Consider the following 25,677-nt stretch of genomic DNA (forward strand, 5'->3'; position numbering starts at 1 on the left):
ATTTTAACCATATAGAGATGAGAGCTGCAGTAGAGATAGATGGGATTCAGGTATTGAATGGTAGTACTCAAACAATGGTCTCAATGGTTCAGTGTCAACTTGACATTAATTTGAAACTGTAACCCCTAGTGGTCCTTTGGCTTTTTCAGCTTCCCATTATTTATTGTTCTTTCCTCATTAAATTATAAGATCTTTGAGGAAAGGAACTGTCTTTTTTCTTATTTATATTTCTAGCTCTTGGCCCAGTGTTTACACACACACACACACACACACACACACACACACACACGATCTATGGCATTTTAGGGAATTTCCAAGCACAAAATGAGTCCACCATATGTTGACACCACAAAAACGAATATTATTTTGAACTGAATTCAGAGACTTGGCTTCCATGGAATAAAGAGAGTCTGACGATTTTGTTGGACTCAATTCTGATCAGACTACATATGTTGCAGTATAGGATTCAGATTAGGGTATCTCAATTTAAGAAACAGATTAGTAACCTTGAAAATTTCCAAAAGAAGGCAACCAAGATGAGGCTTGAACCTGTGCCACTGAGGTCTAAATATTGTGAATGTTTAGACCAATTTGGGAGTATATTGTATCGGAGAATTTTGTGAAAATGGACTGACCTCTCCCTCCCAATTCTAAAATCCTGTGGTTTTGTTATATATATATATATATATATATAACATAGACTAAGTCAGGAAGTGAGTTGAGGATAAAAAGGTTTATAGATTATATATGTAGTCACATTTTAATCTATGAAAACATTTGCTAAATTGTTAATGTGTGAGAAAAGTAAAGAATGAAGACTAAGTCAGGAAGTGAGTTGAGGATAAAAAGGTTTATAGATTATATATGTAGTCACATTTTAATCTATGAAAACATTTACTAAATTGTTAATGTGTGAGAAAAGTAAAGAATGAAGTTTTCTGGCCTATTGGGAATCCATTAATTCTGAGCACAGTCTATCTACCTCAATACTCAGATACACATGTGATATTGATTTGAATAGTTCCACCAAAGATGCAAGTAGCAACCCAGGTCCCTGCATGCCCCTTCTCTGTGACTATTGTCCATATTCTCCCCATATTTATCACAGAGGGCTCTACAAACTATGGAATACGAAAGGAAAAAACATGGAGAATTTACTCTTGAACTGCAAAGAAGAGACAATTTTATCATTTCCTTTTGTTAATACCTAAAATCACTATAAAAAATAAGACACAAAAGCCAAAAATATACTGGGGGAATCAATTCCTTTCAAAATATAGTTATTTAGTTTCCTTTTGCCTCCACTGAAATCTCTCTAGGAGAGACCTGAAAGATGTCCGATGTGTCTTTGCCTTTTCCCCTTCTTTGCTAATGCTTCCCTCCTCGAAGACCTTATCTAGGAGGGGCTCTGGGCTTCTAGGACTATCTTTCTTCCACTGTGGGAGAGATTTGCCTAGGATGAAGTGAAACCACTTTGGCCTTGATGGAACAGGTAGCATAGTGTCTGAGATAAATGATTCTGCACCTTCTGAAGACTTTCTCGCACAGCTATGGGTGCTTGAGGTGCTGAAAAGGGAAGAGACTGTTGCCTCGGGGCATTTGAAGACAAATTTTATATCAATCTCCTCCTCACACATGGGTATAGGTATTGGTACAGCAAGCAATTGAGCTTCACATGGATATTTCATTCCTTCATGTGGGCAGCCATCTGGGATCCAGGAGGCACAAATTAAACAGACTATGTATTCACATGAGTTGTATTCATCAAGAGGGAGGGGAACATCCTTACAAATGTCATTTTTTATTCTCTTCTGAGGGATGGAATTGATGATGGCATGAGCAGTTTTATCAGAGATGGTTCCCCCCTCGATGGTGTACGGTTTGATGTAATTTAAATGCAATTTGGTCTGTTTCTTTTGCACAGAATGGAGCTGATGTGGGAGCCCAGATTCAACCTCGTCTTGGTGGTCGGAGCTCAGCTCAGTCTCAGGCTGGTGGTCACGACCTGTTGGAGCCTCAATCTGGTGGTTGGAACTTGATGATGATATGGTCTTGTCAGGGCTTGGAGGCATTTCTTCCTCATCATCCACATTTCCTGGTGATGTGCTTGATGCATGGGTGGATTCTGTTCCAGATTCAGTCTCGTTTTCTGAGATAGATGAAATAGTGATTGAGGGACTAGCACTAGATGAAGGTGTATCATACTCTCGACCCTCAGACAATTTTGCTGAGTATTCTAAATCTCTTGGAGATGTAGCCTGACTATTGAGATCTTCAGCAACTTCTGACTGTCTGTCAGGAGGACTAGGTGGATGTATTGTACACTGGTTAGAGCTAAGTAGAGTCATTTCCTCATTGTCTAAGTTCAATGGTGGTATTATCCTTTGATCCTGGTCTACTAAAATGATGTTTTGAAGCTCTGTTCCTGATGACATTGTGTCACATGGGCCAGATCCTGGTTGAAGGGACACCTGAGAGCTTAGATCTGGTATATCTTCAGTCTGCTGGTCAGGACTGAATGAAGGTATGATTTGAGATTCAAGGACAAGTTGAGCTGGTTCTTTAGGTTTTATGTCCACTGGAGGCATTGTTGCCTCATTATCCTGGTCGGTTAGAAATGTGGCCACTAAATCTGTTCTCAATGGTGTTATTTCTCCAGACTCTTGGTCTGTTTGAACTATTAAATCTTGGACAGGGTCATGTGCTGTATCTTCAGCCTCTTGCTCTTGGTCCAGAGTGAGGAGTGGTGTGGGCTGATGGTCAGATGCAGGTACAGCATTTTCTTGGTCACTGTTGTCTGGGGAAAGAGGTGTTATTGCCCAATGATCCTCAACTATTTGATTTGCTTCTTGGACTTCTATTCTCAGTGGCATTATATCTATGATTTCAATTGTTTCTTTCTCTATTCCATCTGAGATATGATCATCCACATCACTAAGGACTGGAGTTTTCTCAGAGTGTGACTCTGTGGTAAATGTTAATGTGTTGCAGAGATTTGTTTCCTCTGATAGTGTTGCCCATTCTTCTAATTTTTGTTTAAGTGTAGCCTGGGCATCAGGATTTGAAATATCCTCAATCTGGTGCTTAGGGCTAGGTAAAGGTGTTTTTGCCTCATCAGGGCTAGAAAATATTCTCTCCTGGTTATCCAAATCCAGTGGATGAGCAGTTTCATGTTTCTCATCTGTTAATGTTATTGCCTGGTGATTGGATAGTCCAAGTAGCATTGCTAATATTATTTCCCAGTACATTTCTTTTATTGGAACTGATTCTTTGACAGTGGGTCCTGATACATTGCTAGTGTCCATTTCTAGGCTGGATGAAAATATATCCAGATGATCTATTTCTTGTGGTGGTGGTTTCCATCGTTCTAGTTCTTGATGAAGAGGGACCAGGGCATTGGAGTCTGGCGTATGCTCAGCTCCGGACATAGGACTGGATGGAGGTGTGGTCCTTTGGTGAGGGCCAGATAGAGTTATATCCTGGGGACTTGAGTCCAGTGGAATTATGTTCTCATCCTGTCCTGTTACAAAGATTTCCTCCTGGTCTATCTCTGGGGATATTGTTTCCCAAGTGTCTAGTTCTGTTTGTATGGAGGCATGGACAGGAGGCTCTAAGGTCTTGTTAGTTTCCAGGTCAGGACTGGATGGAAGTGTTTCCTGGAGGTCTGTCTCTGGAGATGTTGTTTCCCAATTGTCTACCTCTGTTTGCATGGAGGTATGGACAAGAGGCTCCAGGATCTTGTCAGTCTCCAGGTCAGGACTGGATGAAAATGTTTCCTGGAGGTCTGTGTCTGGAGATATTGTTTCCAAGGTGTCTAGCTCTGTTTGAATGGAGACATGAACAGTAGGCTCTGGGGTGATGTCAGTTTCCACATCAGGACTGGATGAAAATGTTTCCTGGAGGTCTGTCTCTGGGGATATTGTTTCCCAGGTGTTTAGCTCTGTTTGGATGGAGACATGGACAATAGGCTCTGAGATCATGTCAACATCCACTTCAGGACAGGATGGAAGTTTTTCCTGAAGCTCTAATCTTTGGGATATTGTTACCCAAGTGTCTGGTTCTGTTTGGATGGAGACATGGACAGTTGGCTCTGAGGTCACGCCAGTTTTCAGGTCAAGATTAGATGGAGTTAAGTCCTGGATAGCTTTTCCTTGAAAAATTGCTTCAAAAGGCTCTTTGTCAATTTTCACTAATGTGGAAGGCTTCTCTTCAGGACTGCATGGACGCGAATCCAGGAGGTATTTTCTCAGAAGCTTAGTTTCCCAGTTGTCTTGTTCTGTTTGAACTGAGACATGGGCAAGAGAGCATGGTCCATGTAGTTGGCGATTGTTATACTTGCATACTGTTGTAGACCTGTTTTTCCGATTCAGATGAGATGTAGGTACAGCTAGGGGTCTAGGACGGTGCTCAAGGTATTGTAAAAAGGACATTGCTTCCTTGAGCTGCAAGTCACTATGTGATGTCTTCAGAGCTTGGGTCTGGGCCTGGTGGTTTGGAGATGGTGATCTGAAATTTGGGCCCTTGGTCCAGTTAGTAAAAGGTAATGATTTTGCAAGTGGATGGAGTACAGGGTCCAAGTTAAAAAGTCCTAACAGTGCATTGGTAGCCTTGATCCGGCGCCTGGGTCTTGGCAAAACTTTGGTCCCCTGAGTGGGGGGTCTTGCCAGAGGACCACTGGTCTTGATCTGGGTGTCAGGAACTGGAGTATCCCTGGATTTGTGGCCCTTATATAATGGAACCTTAGTCTGGTGGTCAGAGAAGGTTGAAATTGGGTCCTTTGGGTTAAGAAGTGATAGATCCTCAATACTCAAATGATCACAAGCTGGGAAAATCTTGGGAAGATGGTCAGAACCTGAAGAATTCTCCAACCGGTGGTCAGAATCCGAAGGAAAATCATACTGGTGTTTGAGACTGAGAGGAGGTATAAGGCACTGATCAATGGGAATCAAAGACCCAGAAGTTTTTCTGGTTGGGATATCAGTCCTAGGTAAAGGCAAGACTGGAGCCACTGTACGGTGCTTGTGACGAGAAGCTGGTTTAGCCAGGTGATGAAGACGGGGCAATGGCGCTGCCACTGCTCTATAATTAAGGTGGGGCATCTTGGGAGCATTGCCTGAATGTTTGAGCCAAGATGTAGGCTCTTGTACATTCTTGTGGTAGTGACGGTGTGATGATTGTGAGGTATTAGAAGTTTGTTGAAGGAGAGACATCAGTTCAGTCCTTGACTGGTATTCTTTTTCCCAGAATGGTGAAATCCGGTGTGGATGACATGGTAACAACACTGATGAGGTTTGGCGATACAGACTATTTTGAGGGAACTGGATCAGTTCTGCTGCTGAAAAAGATATAATGTGAGTGAAGATAGCCAAAAAATACTTACATATATAATATTTGGGAAAGAAACATGGAGAAAAAGAAATAATGGACCAAATGGATGGGCTTTTCTATACCTAACATGTCTGCAAGTACTTGACAATTTGAATATATATTGCCTCCTTTGATCTAGAAGCTCACGTAGTTTCTAAGGTAGATGTCTTAATCCTATGTGATAGATGAAGAAGGGGATTGTATTTTTATAATAGTGTCCTTCATAAGTTATTAATAATAATAAATATAAATATAATAGTCAACATTTATATTACACTTTCAGGTTTGCAAAGTGTTGTACAAATATTCTCTCATCCTTACAATAGTCCTGGGGACTAGGTGCTATTTTTCTCATTTTCAAATAAGGAAACTGACAAACGGAAGTTAAATATCTAAGGCCAGATTTTAACTTGGGTCTTGCTGACAACAACCGTTTTACACTGTGTATGTGTGTGTGTGTGTGTGTGTGTGTGTGTGTATGTACGTGTGTGTGTTTGTGAATATTATCCCCATTTTAGAGATGAGGTTAAAAAATGTGGTACAGATAGGTAAATGATTTGCCCAAAGGCTAGCAGAAAGATGGACGTCCAGGACTAAAATATAGGACACTGAAATTCAGAGATCTTAAAGTGACTATGCCCAGGGTAACATGGGTAGGACCAGAACACATGGCAGAACCAGAACACAGATCTTCTGATTTTTAGATAAATGTTCTTTCCATTTACTATATCTTGTCGGTTTTCAGGATTCATAGAATCATGATGAAATGGATGACTACTACCACAAAAATGGTCAAAAAGAGAGAGAGGTGCTGTATAGGAGGGGAGGTGGAGAGGTTAATTTGAAATCATTGAAAAACAAAGTTCTCACCTTTGGGGAATATTCTGTGTCTTCTCCCCATTTGACTACTAAAGGATTTCCTGGGGGAAGGGGGGAAGGGAGGGAAATAAATTGTTAATAAATATGTGGCATGAACTCTGACCCTAAGGTCTTGTCCTCCTCCCAAAGGACTTTGAAAAGTAACAGTCAAATAACTGGCTGCCATGAAGACTGACCCTACCCTGTTCTGGGCTATTTCTTTTCTAAACCCAATTCCTCTTATATTCATTCCAGTCACTGCTAGCTTATGAATAAGTTATGATCTTCTCACCTTAGAATAACCAACTCCAAAAAAAAAAAAAAGTGAAGTTAGTGACTGTCTTCCAAACCTTCCCTCTTTTCTTACCTCCTCTCTTTCCTACCTTGTGTTGACTCCCAGCATTGATATTATATATCGATGTTCAATAGTTTTAGTCATATCCAACTCTTCATAACCCCATTTTTTTTGGGGGGGGGGAGAGGAGTAAGGGGTTTCTTGGCAAAGATACTGGATTGGCTTTCCATTACCTTCTTTGGCTCATTTTACAAATGAGGAACTGAGGCAAATAGGATTAAGTGACTTGCTCAGAGTCACAAAACTAGTAAGTGCCTGAGGCTAGATTTGAACTCAGGAAGATGTCTGATTCCAAGCTCAGTGTTCTATTCACTGTGCCTAGCTGCTAACATTGGCAAAATTTATTCTAAAGAAAAGAACTGATTAAAAAAGAATTAGTAAAGTAGAAACAATATTTGTATGTAACATCACAGTAAAAGTCTGACATCTAAAATTTTACAGAGAATTGACACATATACAGGAAATTAACTAATGCATCTTAATGATACACACACACATACATATATATTTATTTAATATATTTAATTTAAGATATATTTAATATCTGATACATAAGCTTAAATATTTAAGCTATTATGTATCAGATATTAAATATATAATTGTCATTAAAGCTTAAGATTACATTATGGCTTTTGGGACACACCATACACACATACACATAAGTATACATGTATATATTCTTAATTCTCTCCCAGGTCATCTTCCTTGCTCTAGCCACTGTTTCCTCCTCTTCACATCTTGACCCCTTGGTGAACCAATTCAACTCAACCTGGTTCTCTTTTCTTGAATCTATGACCTCCTTTTTATTTTGTCAATTATGTCTGCCAAGTTTTAACCTTGAATCACTCCCATCTTTTGCCTCCTTTGTTTCTATACACATGCTGCAGAATGAAAACAGAGAAAATTCTGATTGGGTCCTGTACAAATTTATGTTACGTAACCCTCAACTGGATCCTCACTGCTGATAGGCAATCCAACTGTACCCTCTTCTTTTGTCATCTCATTCTCTCACCACAGCAGCTCTTCCAAACTTTTTCCATCTCTTCTCATACCTGCCATGACTCTCCCTTCTCCCTTCTCACCTCATATTTTACAGGAAAAATTAAGGCCATTTCACTATAAATTCCCTCCTCTTCATTTCCTGTTAGGTGTCTTTTTACTATATTTTCCTCCAATTACCCTTCTTACAAAATGAGGTATGTTTTCTCCTTACCAAGGCCAACCTCTCTACTTTTTCCAAGACACCTCATTCAATCCCATCTCTTTTAATAGACTGCTCCCTCTGTCATCTCTACTCTTTCATTTATTCCCAATCATTCCCTTATCTCTTGACTCATTCACTACTTCCTACAGACATGCCCATGTCTCCCCCATTCTCAAAAAAAATCCTCATTTGATCTTTCCATCCCTTGTAACTTAGCATCCTATACCCCCTCTTCTGCCCTGTTAGATATATTCCTGAAAAAGATTGTCTACCATAGATACTTTCACTTTTTCTCCTTTGACTTACAATCTATTTTTGGATTATATCATTCCATAATAATTGCTCCCTCCAAAGTTACCAATGATCATTCAGTTGCCAAGTTCAATAGCCTTTTCTTAAATCTCATTCTCTTTCACTTTTCATTAGCCTTTGTCACTGTTGATCAGCAATTTGTCCTTGATACACTCCCATTTTCTAGGTATTCAGACTACCCACTCTGTCTTGGTTCTTCTCCTACCTCTCTGATAACTCTTTCTCATTCTCTTTTGCTCAGTCATTCACTAGATCATTCTCTCTAACCACAGGACAGAACCTGGCCCTCCATTCTACCTCACTTGGTAATCTCATCAGCTCCTATCTACCTTTCCTGATCTCCAGTCTCACAATACTGCCTTTCATACCTACTAGACTTCTTAGACTCATTATGTCTAAAACAGAACTCTTTACTTTTCTCCTTAAAGTCTTCCTACCTACCCTTCCACCCTCACCTTCCCTGTTATTTTAGAGGATAACACCATCCAATTAATCCCTCAGATTCACAATCTGAAAGTCATCTTGGACTCTTCACCATCTCTCATTCTTCATGTCCAATTCGTTGCCAACTTGGTTCCACCTCTGTCATATCTCTTGGATATTCTCCCTTTTCCTCTCTAATACTGTCATCACTTTAAAAGCTTTTTTCCCTCTTTTGCATTTCCGAACCCTCCCCAAGATATCTTGAGGTTTGCTAGCTAGATTTCTTTCTTAAAGACCAGGCCTTAAATTAAAACCAATCTGATTCTAATTGGCCACCAATAGGTCCTAGAAGTTTGCTCATTGTTTGAGCCCTGATTGACTCAAATTGAATGTAAATAATTATTTCTGTTTTGGCCAGAAACCTTGAGAATCTTCCCTTCCTAGATTAATTCATTCATTCACTTATTTATTTATTTAGATTTTTTTTTTGTCTAAACTAAAGAGGAGATTCTTTGCCTGAATTGCTACCTAACTTTAATAACTGAATGGGTGAGTCCTCAAGTCAAACTGATACCTGTTGAAGACCTGACTTCAAAAGACCAAGATCTTTCATTGAATCCAGGGCCATCTCTAGTCCTTTTGATCTAAATCTGGTCAGTGGACCCAGATGGCTCTGGAGGGGAAAGTGAGGCAGGTGATCTTACACAGCCTTCCTCACTCTAATCCAATTCACCTGTATGTCATTGCATCACCTCCCTGATGTTATTGGCTTCTTTGAGAATGAAGGACAAAAAAACCCAGCCACTTTAGTACAGGCCATTGTCATTTTTCTTTTGGACTATTGCAAAAGCTTGCTTGGTAACAGGGATGAATGAGCAGTCTGCCTGCTGCAAGTATTTCCTCAACCTAACATTCTCCAGTCACTAAAATGATTTCCTAAAATGTAGGTCTGACCATGTCACATACCCCCCCTCCAGTAGATAAACTGCAGTTACTTCCTACTGCTTCCAGTAACAAATACAAAATATTCTGTTGGCATTCAAAGCCCTTCATAGATCTATCATTCAGTCTTCATACACCTTACTCCTGACACATACTTTCTGATTTTCTAGCTGTTCCATGAACAAAGGACTCCATCTCTGGGCTCTAACCATTTTCTCTAGCTGTTCCCCATATCTGAAACATTCTCCTTTCTCAATTCTGCCTACAACCATTTCCCATCCCTCTTAATTCTAGTACCTTCTTTTTCTTTTCTTCATTTTCTATTTATTCTGTGTGTAATTTGCTTTATATGTATTTGTTTGCATGATGTCTCCTCCATTGGACTGTGAATTCACTGAGGGACTATTTGTTGGGTTCCCAGCTTTTGGCATAGTACCTAGATCATAGTAGACACTTAATAAATGTTTATTGATTGATTGGTATATACATATATACAAACATGATATATATAATTGAGTGATTATAGACTATATATTTAAGCTAGTAAAGGTTAAAGATTCACTAAGACTTTTGGGGATATGGGGATGTGTGCATGTGTGTTTAGAGGGGGGAAGGAGGAAAAAGGGGTGGAAGGGAGAGAGACAGAAATGGAATCAAAGTGGAGGGAGAGAGGGAAAAAGAGATAGAGACAAAGAGAGATATACAAAGACAGAGATGGAGATGGAAAGAGATAGAGACAAAGAGAGATATACAAAGACAGAGATGGAGATGGAATTTTGTAGATTCCTTGAGGGACCATTTTTTGGATTTTCAGATCTTAGCATAGTACCTAGATCATAGTAGACACTTAATATTGATTGATATATACATACAAACATACATGATATGTATAATTAGGCTATTATAAGCTATATATTTAAGCAATTTATTATTTGGATCTATCTATGTTGCTCAGAGTGAGTGTAAATAGAAATTGCTTCCAATCTTGCCAGAAACTGTGAGGATCTTCCCCTCCCAAACTGACTCCTTTTGAAGACAAGTACATAGTTTGTCTCAATTCTTATCTAACCTTTAATCATTGATTGGGAGTTGCCTCAGACAAATTGAAATCTGGAAAAGAACTTAGCTTAAAAAGGCCAAAATCTCCCACTGCATCCAGAGCCATCAACAGTCATCTTTACCTGTCTTGCCACTGGACTCAGATGACTCTGAAGGATAAAGTGAGGCTGGTGATTTTGTACAACTTCACTTAAATACAATTCACTTGCAAGTCAAAACATCATCCTCCTGCTGTCATTGGTGATCTTTGAGAATGTAGGACAAACAACAATAATCTTATGTTGCAGAGCTGCTGAAATCACAGTTTTGGTCAATCTAAAGCCCATAGCTATCAACCAGAAGAAAATTTTCCAAAGGACAGTTACCAAAAAAAGAATTTTCAAACTATAAGTGATATAAAAATGTGTTCCATAAATTGTAAATGATAAAAAATATTTTATAAGTTATAAATGAGAAAAACATGTTTCAAATCACTCATGATGAGAGAAATTAAAATTAAAACAACTCTGAGATTATACTTTGTTATGGGCCAGAACGCTGAACTTGAAACAAAGGATTCTTACAAGGTACTAAGTCAGTGGAATTGATAGAGACAATAGTTATCTAATTTAGCATGGTGCAGTATGATTGATTTAATCCTACAAGGAAATGTGATGGAGCAGAACTTGAAACAAGGTACTAAGTGGAATTGAGGAGACAGTGGTTAAATCTAGTTTAGCATTGATTTAATCCTACAACAAATAATGGTTTTCTAGTGATATAGTGACTGGTGTATACTCAGTGCAGGGCATATAAGTTAGAAGCTCTCAGGGCCAGAAGAGACAAGCGCACTAGAAGCCCTGGAGTCTGAGACAGATTCATTCCATCGTCCGCCTTTGTTGTGGCTGGAGGCTGAAGCATAAACCTTTGGATATTTAGAGAGATTCAGAGGGCAGAGAAGGAGGCAGGACCTCAAGTTCACGGAACCAAGGAGAGAGGAAGGCCTCCAGAAAACTAGCCAAGCCCCAAGTGAAGGAGATAGGACTCTGAAAGAGACAATGAAGGATTTGGACTTTAACACCTGGCTGCACTTGTAGTGATTACTGAACTGAAACTAAGGCTGCTCCCAGAGACCCCAAGAAAACCTCAACAGAGGACATTCTTATAGAAAGAGCACTACAATACTTCATTCTCTGAAGATTGACAAAAATAAGTCAAAAATGGGAGCAATCAGTGTTGCAGGGACTGTTGCTTCAGGCAGGTAAATAGTGACTGATGTACTGTTTGTTGATGGGGTTATTAAATGGTCAACTTGTCATTTTTCAAGAAAAAATGAGTAAAACTGTTTCTTTGACCTGGAAATCCTACTAAGGAACATATTAATAGCTCAAAAAAGTTAAAAAAAAAAAAAAAAAAAGGTCTGACATATGGCTAAATGTTCAGAGATTCTTTTTGTTATACTAAAGAGCTGAAAAGACAGTAGGTACTAATGGGCTAGGGAATGATTGGGGGCAGAAGGAGGGGAATGCAATGTAACAATATGTCATTGAACATTGAACAATAACAAGCAATAATTTTAAAAAAACCATGAATATGAAGAAATTAAAGAAATGTGTGGGAGAAAATGTATATGAACTGATGAATAAGCCTAAAAAAAAGACTTATGCAATAATAGCTACAAAATCAATGAAGAGATCACAAAAATGATGAACTTTTGAGTAATTGAAAAACTAATAAAGATCTTTGCAGAGACTAAAATAATAAGTCTGAAGAACTAAGTAAATAAATCAGTCTCCTCCCGAGTTCTTCCAGAGAGCAATATATCCTGGGAATCATGGAAAAATGCATCTTCTCCCATAGACATCTATAGCAGGACTACTCTGGTGGTTCTGATTCAACCTGGAGCATTTTTTCTTTCAACTCTAGTCCATCCAATACACATCTGTCAATAAAATATCTTAAGGTTCAGGGTATGATCATGTTTGACTCCTCTCTTCAGAAAGCTCTAATGCATGTTCCTTTTTTGGTGGCCTAGGCTCTTTTTGGTGGTCTTGTGAAGCCTATGGATCCCCCTTCTCAGAATAATGTCTTTTAGGATAAAATAATACATAAAATGATTTCAAAAGAAATCAATTATGTTGAAATGTAATTATTTGAAAATATTGAAAAAAAAAAAAGCTCAAAGTTCCCAGGATAATAATTCCTGCAATATAATTTAAGTTTCTTAAGGACACTATTTTTTTGGGGGGAAGGGTTCTGCTTGTTGAATGTATTCCTTAATGACATTTCTCCCCCCAAATGCTTCCCTGACATTGGTAATATCTATCTGGCAAAGAGTCTTTTTATTTACAACAATTATCAACAAAGCAAATTTTGTCTTATGGTGCCCAGGGACAACCCTTGGGAAATCCAAAATTGCCCATGTGGGTCAGACATGAAATCCAACAGATTTTGTCTTATGATTTCTGTCTAGCAATCTTCCCAATAAGCACTTACTTGAATGTTTTCACACAAACTCGGTGAAAATGAAAATAGAAAACAATTTCTGAAGCCATCTTTGGGTTTATTTTGTTATACTAAATCCCTCCTTCCCACCCCTGAATCCCTGTGTGCCAACTTATTGTATTTCAAGATCCTTGAAGCTAGGGGCAGCTAGGTGGAGCAGTGGATAGAGCACCAGATCTGAAGTCAGGAGGACTTGGGTTCAAATATATCCTCAGACACTTAACACTTCCTAGCTGTGTGACCCTGGGCAAATTACTTAACCCCAGTTGTCTCCGGGGGAAAAGATACTTGAAGCTATTATTTCTATTTAAACATAATTTGATAGATGGTGATTTTTTTTGGGGGGGGGAGAATTACTTGGTAAACCACTTTCAAATATAATTATGATTAATTTAGAGTTGAAAAGGATATTAAATTTGAACCTAAGTGATCTGCCCAAAGTCACACAAACAGGTAACACCTGAATCAGGATTTGAACCCAAATGCTGACCTCTTGACTCCAAAAGTCAGTGCTCTTTTCAGTGCCTAAACCATCCTCTCTAAATCTTCCCAACTCTACCATCTGATATTTGCTTCTCAACAGCTTCTCTGTTGAGGAATCAGCAAGGGATCCCCGATCTAGGTTTGCTGAGTTTTCTCTGAGTACAGACAGACCTTCAGTCTTTTACTATTTCCATTTCTGGCGGCAAAAAATTTTTTTATCATTTTTATACCTGGGAAAAAATATCTTCCCAGCACAAAGAGTAAGCACTACAACACCTCTTACCAGAACTTCAGGAAGAGCTAGAAACAGGCTATGAAGATCAGGAGTAGATAGTTTCTTTTTGCAGTTTTTGGTCCTTGGTGGCAACAAGAACCTTCCAAGAAAGGAAGGCAAAGGGAGTAAATCCCCTGACACAAAAAAATAGAGTAACTAAAAGAATAATTGGTCAATTAAGAAAAAAAAAAAAAAGCCATTGTCCTAAGATGTCCGGGTCCTAGAACACAGAGAAAGCAAAGAGATGCTTCCTCAGATACTTTTAGTTTGACTGAGCCTTTAGATGCCTCTATCCCAGGTAAGGGATCTGAGTTGTCCTTGACATCATAAAATACTAGTTGTCCTTTGTCCACTAGCTGGCAGAGTTGCCCCACCCATAAGAGACCAGTCAATCAGAGATGTGCAGAGATAAATAGATAAACTGGTTCAGTGACTATAAGTTGCTCTGTCTCAAAGCCATACTGACAAATAAATTTTTTTGTTGATTTTAACCAATTGAACACCTTTTTCCCCACACCTATCTCTCCATCCCTCTCCATACCCCTTCCACAGAGGAGTCACTTTTTGTCAAGCATAAAATTCATGAATTTTTAACTCCAGTCTGAGTAAAAAGATTGCTTGCTTTAGAGTCAAAAAAAAAAAAAAAAAAAAAAACGGGATAAAATCTTTTTTTAGCTCCTTGATGCCTGTATGATTTTAGGCAAGTCAAATGACTTGCCCATCTGTAAAATGAGAGGAGATGGTCCCAAGACCCATTCCAGTTCTAAATCTATGATATACTTAGACTGAATGAATTTTGGAGCTCCAGTCTCTTCCTCTTTCCCCTGAGGGCAACATTTATACCCAGATTATGGGAAGTTAAGATAGAATGCATATTTTATACTGTTCTCTCAAGCTGTTTTGGAGGTGTGTTAAATGCAACAGAGAAAGTTGATTTAAGGAAGGATCGGTAGCCTCCCTTTTTGGTAAAAGCATTAAATTCACACATCCATCTTGGACTCTCTTGAACATAGAATTAATCAGTCCATCAAAAAAAAAATCCCTTCTCCCATAACTGTCATCTTTTCTCCTACTATGCTGTCCTTCCCATTTTCATGCCTTAAAAGCTTGATTTGAACTTTGCTAAGAAATCACTATGAGCTAGTGATTTCTTAACAGAAGTATAAAAAACAATGACCAAATTTCCTAAAGAATCATGAAGGGAAAAATAAATGGTCTTTTATTGGACCTTTTATTAGGGCCCTACTACAAGTTCATCCCAATATCAGTAGCCCCTGTAAATTTTTTGAGCTTTTTAGATCAAAGATCATGAGCAAAGTAATTCTTCCATTAATGATCTTAATAACAAAAAAGAGAATGTTAATGATTTTATGCATTCAAAAGAAAATTTATATATTCAGGGCTTTAAGCTTGGAGTGTATGCATTATTTTTTTTATAACTAATTTTGATTTGATTGGCTTCCTTTGTAATCCTATGTTTTTGGTTTTGTACATTTAAAAAACATTATTCCAAGAAGTGCATAGGCTTATCCAGACTGCCAAAGTAGTTCATGGAACAAGAAAGGGACAGAACTGCTTTTGTAAAGAGAGATAACATTTAATGCTGCTATAAATGTCTGAGAGAGGATATGTTATGTATTCTTTGAGCAAGGGCACCAGCCTTGCTCAAACTTTTCTGAAAAGTCTTGTTTATTTATTTTTATTATGAAATCAGCAAACATGAACATTTCCATATACAAAGTATATTAAAAACACGTTGTATATGAACCTCTCTCTTACAGGTTTTTAAAAAGCACATACTAAATTTGTTATTATAGTACCAATGCTACCTTGCTTGTCTGTGTCCACTGCATAATTTCTTTCAGCTCTCTTCTGCATTTTCTAATGGCTCATTCATATTCTTTCTCTCTTTCTCCTTCCCCTATTCCTTCCTTTCTTCTTTCCTTCCTTCCTTCCTTTCTTCTTCCCTTCCCTCTTTTCCTCTTTCTTTTCTTTTTCTTACTATCATAAGTCCCTATTTTCCTTCCTCTATAATTCTTCTACTCCCTCTTCAAATAAGTGCTTTCCCTCATATAAGTCAAGGAGGAAAAAAATTTAAAACATTGATTGCATCTGAAAAATACATGTCTTACTGTGAACTTATAGTCTATTTCCTCTTTAAGAATCGGCTTGATCATCAGTTTTTTGGAGACATAATTAATTGATCAAAATTCTCAAGTCTTTCAGAGTCACTTCTCTTTTTTTCATTACCGAGCTTCTCTTATGGTTGTTTCCTTTCTATTGGGTATTTGTTTTCTCTCCAGTCTTCATCAAGTAGGGAAAACTTGATCCACTGAAACCACTTGAAATTAGACTTTTCCAATATCCTGATCTGGGAACTTTTGCAATGTCCTGCTTCCTACTCTTCTAGTATCTTTCTTCCCTCTACTGATGAGAAGCATTGTAGGATGGGAGTTCTCAGCTTATTAGAATGATTTACTATGTGAAAGAAGAGAAGAAAAACATATATTGGAAGTGTGGGTGAGCATGTAAACTAGTTAGTATTTTAGTTCTCATTTTATATTAATTTGCCCCATTGTTTCCTGAAAGATTGTCTCACATTCTCAAAATAAAGTATTTTTGGCAACAAATGAAAAATCCAGAAATATACAAAAGAACTCTTTGTCATAGATAGGAATAGCTTTGCAGTTCAAGCTTAAGACTGTGAGATGATTTTATAAAATCAAAGAATGTTAGAGCTAGTCTTAGACAACTTGTTTTTCAGGGAGGCTAAAAAGAAGCCCTCTCTCAACTAAAATCATTCCAAATCACAAAGTGTAAGAACTTCCTCCTTTTTAGCTTAACGTTTTGATTCTTATTAAAGAGCCTCTAAGAGGTAGCTCTTGTAATCCATGAGAACTAACAAGAGTAGTATTCTGAATAACTCAAAAGAAGAGTATATTCAAATTGAAGAGGGTGATCAACCATGTTAAAGGCTGTAGAGAGGTCTAGGATAATAAGGACTCAGAAAAGACCATGGGATTTAGTACCTAAGAGGCCATTAGTAGTTTTTTTTAATTCTAAATTATCATTTATTTTTAATATCCTTTTCTTTATAAATTTTGAGTTTCAAATTCTCTCTCCCTCCCACTCTCTTCCATACCCACTGAGAAAACCAGCAATATTATAAAAATTTTATACAAGTGAAATCAATCTCGTGAAATATATTTCCATATATTTCCAAAAAATAAAGAAAAATGAAAAATTATATACTTCATTTTACATTCAGAGATCATCAGTTCTACCTCTGGATGTGAACAGCATTTTTTCATCATAATTTCTTTAGAATTGTCTTGGATCATCATGTTGATCATTACAACGTTGCTGTTTCAGTTCTCGCTTCACTTTGCATCAGTTCATATGGATCTTGCCATATTTTTTTCTGAAACCATCCCATCTCATCATTTCTTATAGTACAATAGTACTTCATCACAATAATATATCACAACTTGTTTAGCCATTTTCTAATTGATAGTCATTTTCTTAATTTCCAGTTTTTTGCCACCACAAAAAGAATAGCAATATGTACTTTTGCACAAGTAGGCCTTTTTCTTTCTTCTTTGATCTCTTTGGGACATAGAACTCTTAGTGGTATTGCTGGGTCAAAAGATATGCACAGGTTTATAGCCCTTTGGACACAGTTCCAAATTATCCCCCAGAATGTTTAGACTTGTTCACTGTTCCACTAGCAGTTCATTAATATATTCTTTTCCTCTCCATTCTCACCAACATATGTCATTTGCCACACCTGCCATTTTTACTTCAGCTGAAGCATATTTGATACTGTTCCAGACTTTTATTCTAACTCTGTATATGTCTTTCTGTTTCAAATGTATCTCTTATAAACAACATATTGTTGGATTCTGGTTTCTAATTCATTCTTCTGTTTCTGTTTTATGGATGAGCACATCACATCTATTTTCATAGTTATGTTTATTAACTGTGTATTTCCCTCCATCCTATTTTCTTCTGTTCTCTCTCTTTTCTCCCTCCCTCCTTCCCCTTCCTTCCTTTCCTATCTCCTTCCCTTCCTTTTTTTCCCTCCTATTCTCCCTCTTTCCTGCCTTTCCTTTCTCCTCCCTGCTTTCCTCTCCCCCCCCCCATCTTATCCCTCTTCAAAAATCTACTTTGCTTCTGACAACTGCCCTCCTATAATCCACCTTCCCTTTTATTATCCCCCCTCCTTACTCTTATCTTTTTTTTCTTCTTATTTCCCTGTTGAGCATGTTGTGTATATACACAACTAACTGTATATATCCTTTCTTTTTTGAACTAATTCTGATGGGAGTGAAGTTCAGGCATTACCCTTTACCTCTCTTGCTGATTTTTCTCTCTCTTGTAAGAGCTTTTCCTTTCATTCTTCTCTTTCTCACTCTCTCATTTTTTTTTTTTGAAGATTATTCCAACATAATAGACTTACATCCATAACCTCTATCTATGTAAACTGACCTTGTAATGATAAAGTTCTTTTTAATTGTCCTAGTAATGATAAAGTTCTTGGGAGTTACAAGTATCATTTTTGCATATATGAATTAAAATAGTTTGACTTCATTGAGTTCTTTATGAGTGATCTTTCATGTTTACTTGATATGTTTCTCTTGAGTATTGTGGTTGAATATCATATTTTCTATTCAGTTCTGGTCTTTTCATAACAAATGTTTGACATTCCTCTATTTTATTAATTTTTTTCCTCTGAAGGATTGCACTCAGTTTTACTGTTATTTTTTATTATAATCCTAGCTTTTTTGGATATCATATTTCTACTTTCTTAACATGGAAGTTTTTGTGATTCTGACTGTTATTTGATTTATTTCTCATGGCTTGAAATATTTGTTTTTTGACCTGGGACTTTATAATTTGAATATAATGTTCCTGGGAGTTTTCATTTGGGGCCTTCTTTCAGGAGAAGATCAGTGGATTCTTTCAATTTCTATTATACCCTTTAGATCCAAGATAGTAGGAATGTTTTTCTTGATAATTTCTTGAAATATGATGTCTAGATTCTTTCTTTGATCATGACTTTCAAGTAGTCCAATAATTCTTCAATTATCTCTCCTATATCTATTTTCCAGGAGAGTTGTTTTTTCAATGAGATATTTCACCATTTTCTTCTTCTTTTTTTTGACTTTGTTTTATTCTTTCTTAAAGTCTCATAGTCATTAGTTTCCACTTGCCCAATTTTAATTTTTAAGTAATTATTTTCTTCAGTGAGCTTTCATAATTCTTTTTCCATTTGTCATATTATTTTTAAGGAATTCTTTTCTTCAGTGAATTTTTGTTCATATATAGGACTGAAGGTGATAAGTGATCCAGTGTTGATCCAGAGTGATCCAGGCTGAGACTTGACTGGATGTAATCAGTGATTTAATAAGGTGGCTAGGATTTCAAAAGAGAAGGACAATCTAGAGTTGAATTGATTCACCAAGAGGTTATAATGTGGAGAAGAGGAAAAAGTAGCTAATTAAGGAGAGATGGCCTGGAAGAGAATTGAGCAGATCAAAGAAATTGAAGGTCATGATGTTGATAAAGAATAGGGTTTTGTAAGAAAAGACAAAGAGAGGTGAAAAGCCATGGATTATGATTGAATAAGGAGATTGGGGAGTTCTTGAACATAGAGATGGAACATTTGTGGATGTTGGCAAGATTGAAGGTAGAGTCATGGCCAAGGTAGAATGATTTCAAGTCATTTTTCTTTATTCTCCAATTTGCTCATAATTTTTCTTTCCTTCTTGACTCCTTTCATAATGGTCTTCAATGTATATATTGACTCTCCTTCAAATACTCTAACTACATAGTTCCTCAATCTATTCATTTTCCATGAACGCATGATCTGGGGGCCTAGACATCGGCTACTATGATTTTTGATTGGTTAGATGATGTAAATATAACATGAACTTCAAAAGGAAGACAAGATTACTAAGTGATAAAGCTAGAGGTAGAACCTGGAAATAGCATTGAGGAGCACCCCTGCCTTGACTGGAGAGCTAAGGAGAATGAGTGAACGTGTAGCCAGTACTAGAAAGTATGGCCAGAAAGGTTATGTCATAATGGAAAAGCCAGTTTTCAGTAAGAGCTGGGAGATAGAATACAGAAGAGAGACAAAGATTTAAGATGAAGACAAGTTTATTGTCAATGTAATAGGTATTCCAAAGGGTCCAGTGAAAGAACTAAGTGGAGTTAGGTTGAAACTTTGGAGGAGGTGAGGTAAAAGGAATAAAAAATGAGTAATTGGGTGTTAGGAGATTAGAAATGGGGTAGTTTATAATTGCACGTAAATAAGTGTCATGGCTTTTTAGAGTAGGTTTTAATGAAGGTAAGGGTCAACCTGACAGTGGGAAAAGGGAAGCTATAGAAGGCTATGGTGATAGAAACTGAACTTGTAATTTTGCTGAAAATTTGCTGAAGGAGGGAATCTCCTCTACTGATGACATCTTTTCTACCATTTATAGTTGGAGAGTTATCTATCCACTGGGAGGCTAATTGATTTGCCTACATCATACAACATTTATGTGTCAGACACACCAAAGTCTTAAAGAAAAGCCCCTCACCACGGGACATTACTTCTGGCAAGGGTGAGCTTTTATAATGTTTCCAGTTATTTGTAAATACTATTTTCTCAAAAAAATTATTTGATAAACAAATGAGAGAAAAACAGAATTATTTCCCAAACCTGAGGACATTGTTTTTTATTTTTCTTCACTGAAACCTTCCCAGTTAAAATCACAGAAAATAGACATCTAATTCAGTCTATTCATGAAAGAAGTGCATACCATATAAATAGCTGTTCAGACTCTTCTTAGAAATCTCTAAGGAGGGAGAAGGCAATACTTCTTGTGGTTCTCTTGAGAACCAAAATCATGATAGTAAGCCAAAGGCCAATATTATAAAAACCAGAGGACCAGAATTTTAATCTTGTGTCTGTCACTAAATAACCATGCCTTTAAGGAAACCACCCACATGCTCAAAACTCAAGTTTTCTAGGTTTAAGTCTTAGTCATTCACAATTTGGGCAAGTAGGTGGCCTATTGGATATAGTACCATCCTGAAGCTGTGTGATCCTGGACAAGTCACAATCATATTTGGGTCAGTTTTCTCTTCTGTAAAATGAGATGGAGAAGAAAATGGCAAATTACTATGATATCTTTGCCAAGAAAACCCAAAATGGGTCATGAAGAGTTAGACATGTCTGAAAAGTGATTCAACAACAAATATACCATTTATTAGCCAATGGTTGTTAGGTAAATAACTTTACTTCTCTGTATATCAGATTTCCTCATCTAAATAATGAGTCTAGACCTTTTTGCTATAATTTTGATGGAACTTGCCCACTGTACAACTTTGTCATAATATCCAGACCATCGGTCAGATTATTACCTGCCTCTCATCACAAGGCCTTGTTGCTACTTACTGCTAATCACACAACTGGACTTTCATCAGATTCCAAATATTTGAAGGTAAATCCACGAGAGGACTATATCGCCAAACAACATCTTAATCCCAGAATTTATCTCAATTTAAGTCTACTTATGAGATTTCATAAGATTTAACAATTGTTAGTCCCAAGGCTGAGGCCTTAATATACTCTTAGCCCCAGATCACACAGCAACTAGCACCAGATTATTTGGGAAAATATCCCTGAGACTAAACAATGAGGCCAAAATTCCAGCAGTCCAGGATTACTAAGAACCATCTGAAATGGGTAAAAACCTTTAAAATATTACTCTACTTGACTCAACCACTGGACAAAATCTCTGCTCAGACCTAAGAACCAGGCTTAATGAGACCCCAATGTTGAAGTCTCTTCAAAAAAATTAATTTATGGAATAAAACAAATATTTTCTTAACATAGTATAACAAAAAAATGATAGAATATGAAATTGCAAATCTATTATGTACAATTTACTATTTCTTTTAAATATGTATTAAAATTACCATCTACATTTCTTCATTTTTTCTTCTCCCACCCTCTTAAAAAAATGACATTAAGAAACAATTCCTCTGGAAATGGAATTCCAGGCCACCATTTTATCAATCTATGATCATCAAGAAGTAACTTTATTATCTTTATGGTCTTAGGACACAAATATAATTGGTCCTTACCAATAAGGCACATGTCCACAACTCCACCAAGCCAAATCTCCATCTAACTGTGACAATCAGACTGAGAATATACCAAGACCTCCACATGCAGCTCACACTTCAACCAGAATTATAACCCTAGGAAACAATGCCATAGGGAGCAAACCACTAAATCAATACTGTAAAAGACCAAGACCACTAGGAGATCCTTTTACCTGCTAAGCTTAGACCTTCCCAGGCCAAAACTGTACTTAGCCCTAAGTATGGAACCATATGCCCAGCCAACCCTGATTAGCAAGCAGAATTAGAATAGATGCCAGTGTACTAGGTCTATATCCCATAGAGCTTTTATTAAAGAAAAAGACCCGTCTTACAAAAATACTTATAGCAGCTCTTTTTAAGATGACAAAGAATTGAAAATGGAGTGGATACCCATCAGTTAGAGAACGGATGAATGTGGTATATGATTGTAATGGCATGCTATTATGCTACAAGAAATGACAAGCAAGATAATTTCAGGAAAATCTGGAAAGACTTGCATGAACTGATACAAAGTGAAGTAAGCCAAAACAGAAGAGCATTGTATATAGTAATATACATGTATAACATATATCAAAAAGTTTACCGCTTCAGGGAAAGGGGAAGGGAGGAAGGGAGACTTGGAATTCAAAATTTTTTTTAAAAATTAGGAAAAACTTTTTAACATGTAATTAGGAAAGAATAAAAAATTATTTTTGTCAATAAAATTTTATTTGAAAAGGAAGAAAAAAGTTATCTGTTAACTTATGCCATTACTTCTGTCTATCTATGGTCCCTATGACATACAACCTGACACATTCCAGTTTGCTGAAGTTGCTGTCACAATATTCACCAATGATCTCTAAATCATAAAAACAAATGCATATTTAGTTTTCATTTTTCTTAAACTCTCTGCAACAATTTATGCTATTTACCACTCATTTCTTATTGTTTTTGATATTCTTTCCTTGTCTTTAGACATTCTACATTATTTTTTTTATCCTACATCTAGAACTGATCTTTATATTGTTTTTTTAATCTATAGTATTTTATTTTTCCAAATACATATAAAGATAGTTAACATTTATTTTTGTTAAGATTTTGTACTGCCAATTTTTTTCACCCTTCTTCCCTTGCCTCCATCCTCTCCCCAAGACAGCAAGCAATCTGATACAGGTTATACATATACAATACTTTTAAATATATTCCCATATCTGTCATATTGAATAAAAAAATCAGACTAAAAGGGAAAAAACACAAGAAAAGGCAAATAAATAAGCAAAAAAAGTGAAAATATTATGCTTTGATCCACATTTAGTCTCCATAGTTCTCTCTCTAGATGAGTTTGGCATTTTTCATTCTAAGTCTATTGAAATCTTCATAAATCACCATATTGCTGTGAAGAACCAAGTCCACCACAGTTGATCATCACATAATTTTGCTATTACTGTATACAGTGATCTCCTGGTTCTTCTCACTTCATTCAGCATCAATTCATGTAAAGTTTTTCCAGGCTTTTCTGAAATCAGCCAGCTCATCATTTCTTGCAGAACAATAGCATTCCATTACATTCATACATCATAACTTATTCAATCATTCCCCAGTTGATGGGTTGTATTCACTCCATTTCCAATTCCTTGTCAATACAAAACGGGATGCTACAACATTTTTGCAAGTATTGGTCCTAATGATATCTTTGGGATATAGACCTAGTAGTGATACTGCTGGATCAAAGAGTATGCAAAGTTTTATAGCCCTTCAAACACACTTCCAAGTTGATTTGCAGAATGGCTGGATCATTTCACAACTTTACCAACAATGTGTTAGTGTTCCAGTTTTCCCACATCCTCTCCAACATTTATCATTATCTTTTCCTGTATTTTTAGCCAATTTGAAAAGTGTGAAGTGGTAGCTCACAATTGTCTTAATTTGCATTTCTCTAAGCAATACTGGTTTAGAGCACTTTTTCTATTAATGGCTTTAATTTCTTCTTCTAAAAATTGTCTATTTAACTATAAAATTATTTAAAATGCATTCATTAGCCATAAAATATTACTTTATATCCAAATGTTTAAAAAATATTGTAGATTTAATCTATATCAAATTGTTTTCTCTCTTGAAAATGAACATAAGGGAGGGACAAAAATTTTGGAACACAAAATCTTATCAAAATGAACGTTGAAGACCATATATGTATTTGGAAAAACAAAATTCTATTGAGGAAAAAAACAGTAAAAAATAATTTTGTTGATTTATCACATCATACTCTTAGTGATAGCATGACACATGTTTGATGATGAAATAGTCATATTAAATAATGCTGGTAAATTGTTCTACAGAAAATGAATGCTCAATTAAATTTATGTTCAATCAAGTACACATGAAAACTTTAATGAATCATTTGAGTGAAATTGATGCAAATGATGCAATTTTTCATTTTACAATTAAATTTAAAGGGTACATACATATATGCATATGCATGTGTATATGTGTACATATACATATATGTATGTGTGTATATATATATATATATGAAATATCCTATTGGCTAGCTCTCATTTCAACCAGAATTAGGCCACTGAAGATCAATCTCATTTGATATACAGAACAAAAAAATAGAATAAACTAGGATTATAGGTCAACATATCTGTTACCAAGAATATACCCTCATATAAAAGATTTCTGTATCTGGCCCAACTACTGGGATATCTCCAGTCAACCCTAACCACCAATCAGACATTGTTCCAAATCTTAATATCAAGCTCCAACATATCTTATACCTTGCAGCAAAATTGTCAGTGGGTCTGTACAACCACATCATATTCTTACCCACTCCCAAATCCTAAATTACTCTTCTACCTAGCTATGAATCAACCCAAAGGGTGAAACTTCAATATTAAAATACTGGAAACAGTTCCATTAAGCCTCAACTATAGACTAACAAACTCATCACTCTCCAACGGGTTATGATGACTAACTTGAGGATGAACTGAGATCTGACCACTGAGATGAGGTTCAATCTAGGCTCCCACACCAGACACAAACTTAAACGAAATAGACAAATTCCACATTATTTAAATTATATAAAATTATTTGGCTTTGGAGTAAGAGGATATGATGATGAGGGCTATAGCTTTAGCGTTGGAAAGAAAGCTTTTAAGTCCAACCCCCTCCTTTTTACAGATAAGAAAACTGAAGCTGAGAAAGGTCAAGTGGCTTGACCAGGATCACACACAGAAAGTTTCAAAGGGAAGATCTGAATTCAAGTTAAGTGTTCTCTATCCTGTATAAGCAAGGAATAAAGTCATCTCTCAGTCATCTAGAACAGAGGGATTGTTCTTTTTAGAACTGTTCATGTTGTCATCACTTATAATCTTTAAGAAGAAAAAGAAATATTTCTAAGTCAATTCTCCTTCATTTAAGAGGGAATCTCTTTCTCATTAGCTTAGTGTCAGACTACTTAGTCCCTGAGGATAAAAAAACAAAACAAAAAAAAAAAAAAAACAGCTCTCTGGCTTGACATTTAAATCCCTTCACGGAAAGATCAGCCAGCTTTCCAGGGTCATATCATTATATTCATCTTCCCATACTGAACAAAACACTATGGTTTACTTACCTGTTCCTGAAATCTGATCTCTGTTTTTGTGCAAGTTTTCTCCCATGGCTGGGATGTTTTTCCTCCTCTTTTTCACCCATTAGTAGAAATAATGTTGTTGTTGTTCAGATGGTTTAGCCACATCCAACTCTTTGTGACTCCATACTGGAGTGGTATGCTATTCC

General features: G+C 36.6%; 1 protein-coding gene across 6 annotated transcripts; it reads right to left on the reverse strand.

Annotated features, from left to right (window-relative positions):
• Positions 1 to 830: 830 nt before the first annotated feature.
• LOC111719702 lies at positions 831 to 25,677 on the reverse strand. Of its 6 annotated transcripts, none has more exons than XM_031959753.1 (4): positions 25,514 to 25,596; positions 15,894 to 16,239; positions 6,238 to 6,287; positions 831 to 5,332 (listed from the first exon to the last, which is right to left on the reverse strand). In XM_031959753.1, the coding sequence occupies exons 3-4, from the start codon at positions 6,266 to 6,268 to the stop codon at positions 1,281 to 1,283; spliced, it is 4,083 nt and encodes a 1,360-aa protein (XP_031815613.1). In that variant the 5' UTR covers positions 6,269 to 6,287; positions 15,894 to 16,239; positions 25,514 to 25,596; the 3' UTR covers positions 831 to 1,280. The 6 variants fall into 6 exon arrangements, with proteins under 6 accessions (XP_031815613.1, XP_031815611.1, XP_031815608.1 ...); XM_031959751.1 differs by having other exon boundaries at positions 831 to 5,335; XM_031959748.1 differs by lacking the exon at positions 15,894 to 16,239 and having other exon boundaries at positions 25,514 to 25,661.

The sequence above is a fragment of the Sarcophilus harrisii genome, chromosome 3, assembly GCF_902635505.1.
Source record: "Sarcophilus harrisii chromosome 3, mSarHar1.11, whole genome shotgun sequence".
Taxonomy (NCBI): Eukaryota; Metazoa; Chordata; class Mammalia; order Dasyuromorphia; family Dasyuridae; genus Sarcophilus; species Sarcophilus harrisii.

Excerpts from the sequence above, each read along its gene's own strand:
- LOC111719702 (XM_031959747.1), bottom strand. The coding sequence starts at position 25,593 with ATGGGTGAAAAAGAGGAGGAAAAACATCCCAGCCATGGGAGAAAACTT. Across the intron at positions 6,288-25,513 it reads AGATCAGATTTCAGGAACAG|GAAATCCTTTAGTAGTCAAA; the intron begins GTAAGTAAACCA and ends CCCTTCCCCCAG. Across the intron at positions 5,336-6,237 it reads ACACAGAATATTCCCCAAAG|CAGCAGAACTGATCCAGTTC; the intron begins GTGAGAACTTTG and ends TATCTTTTTCAG.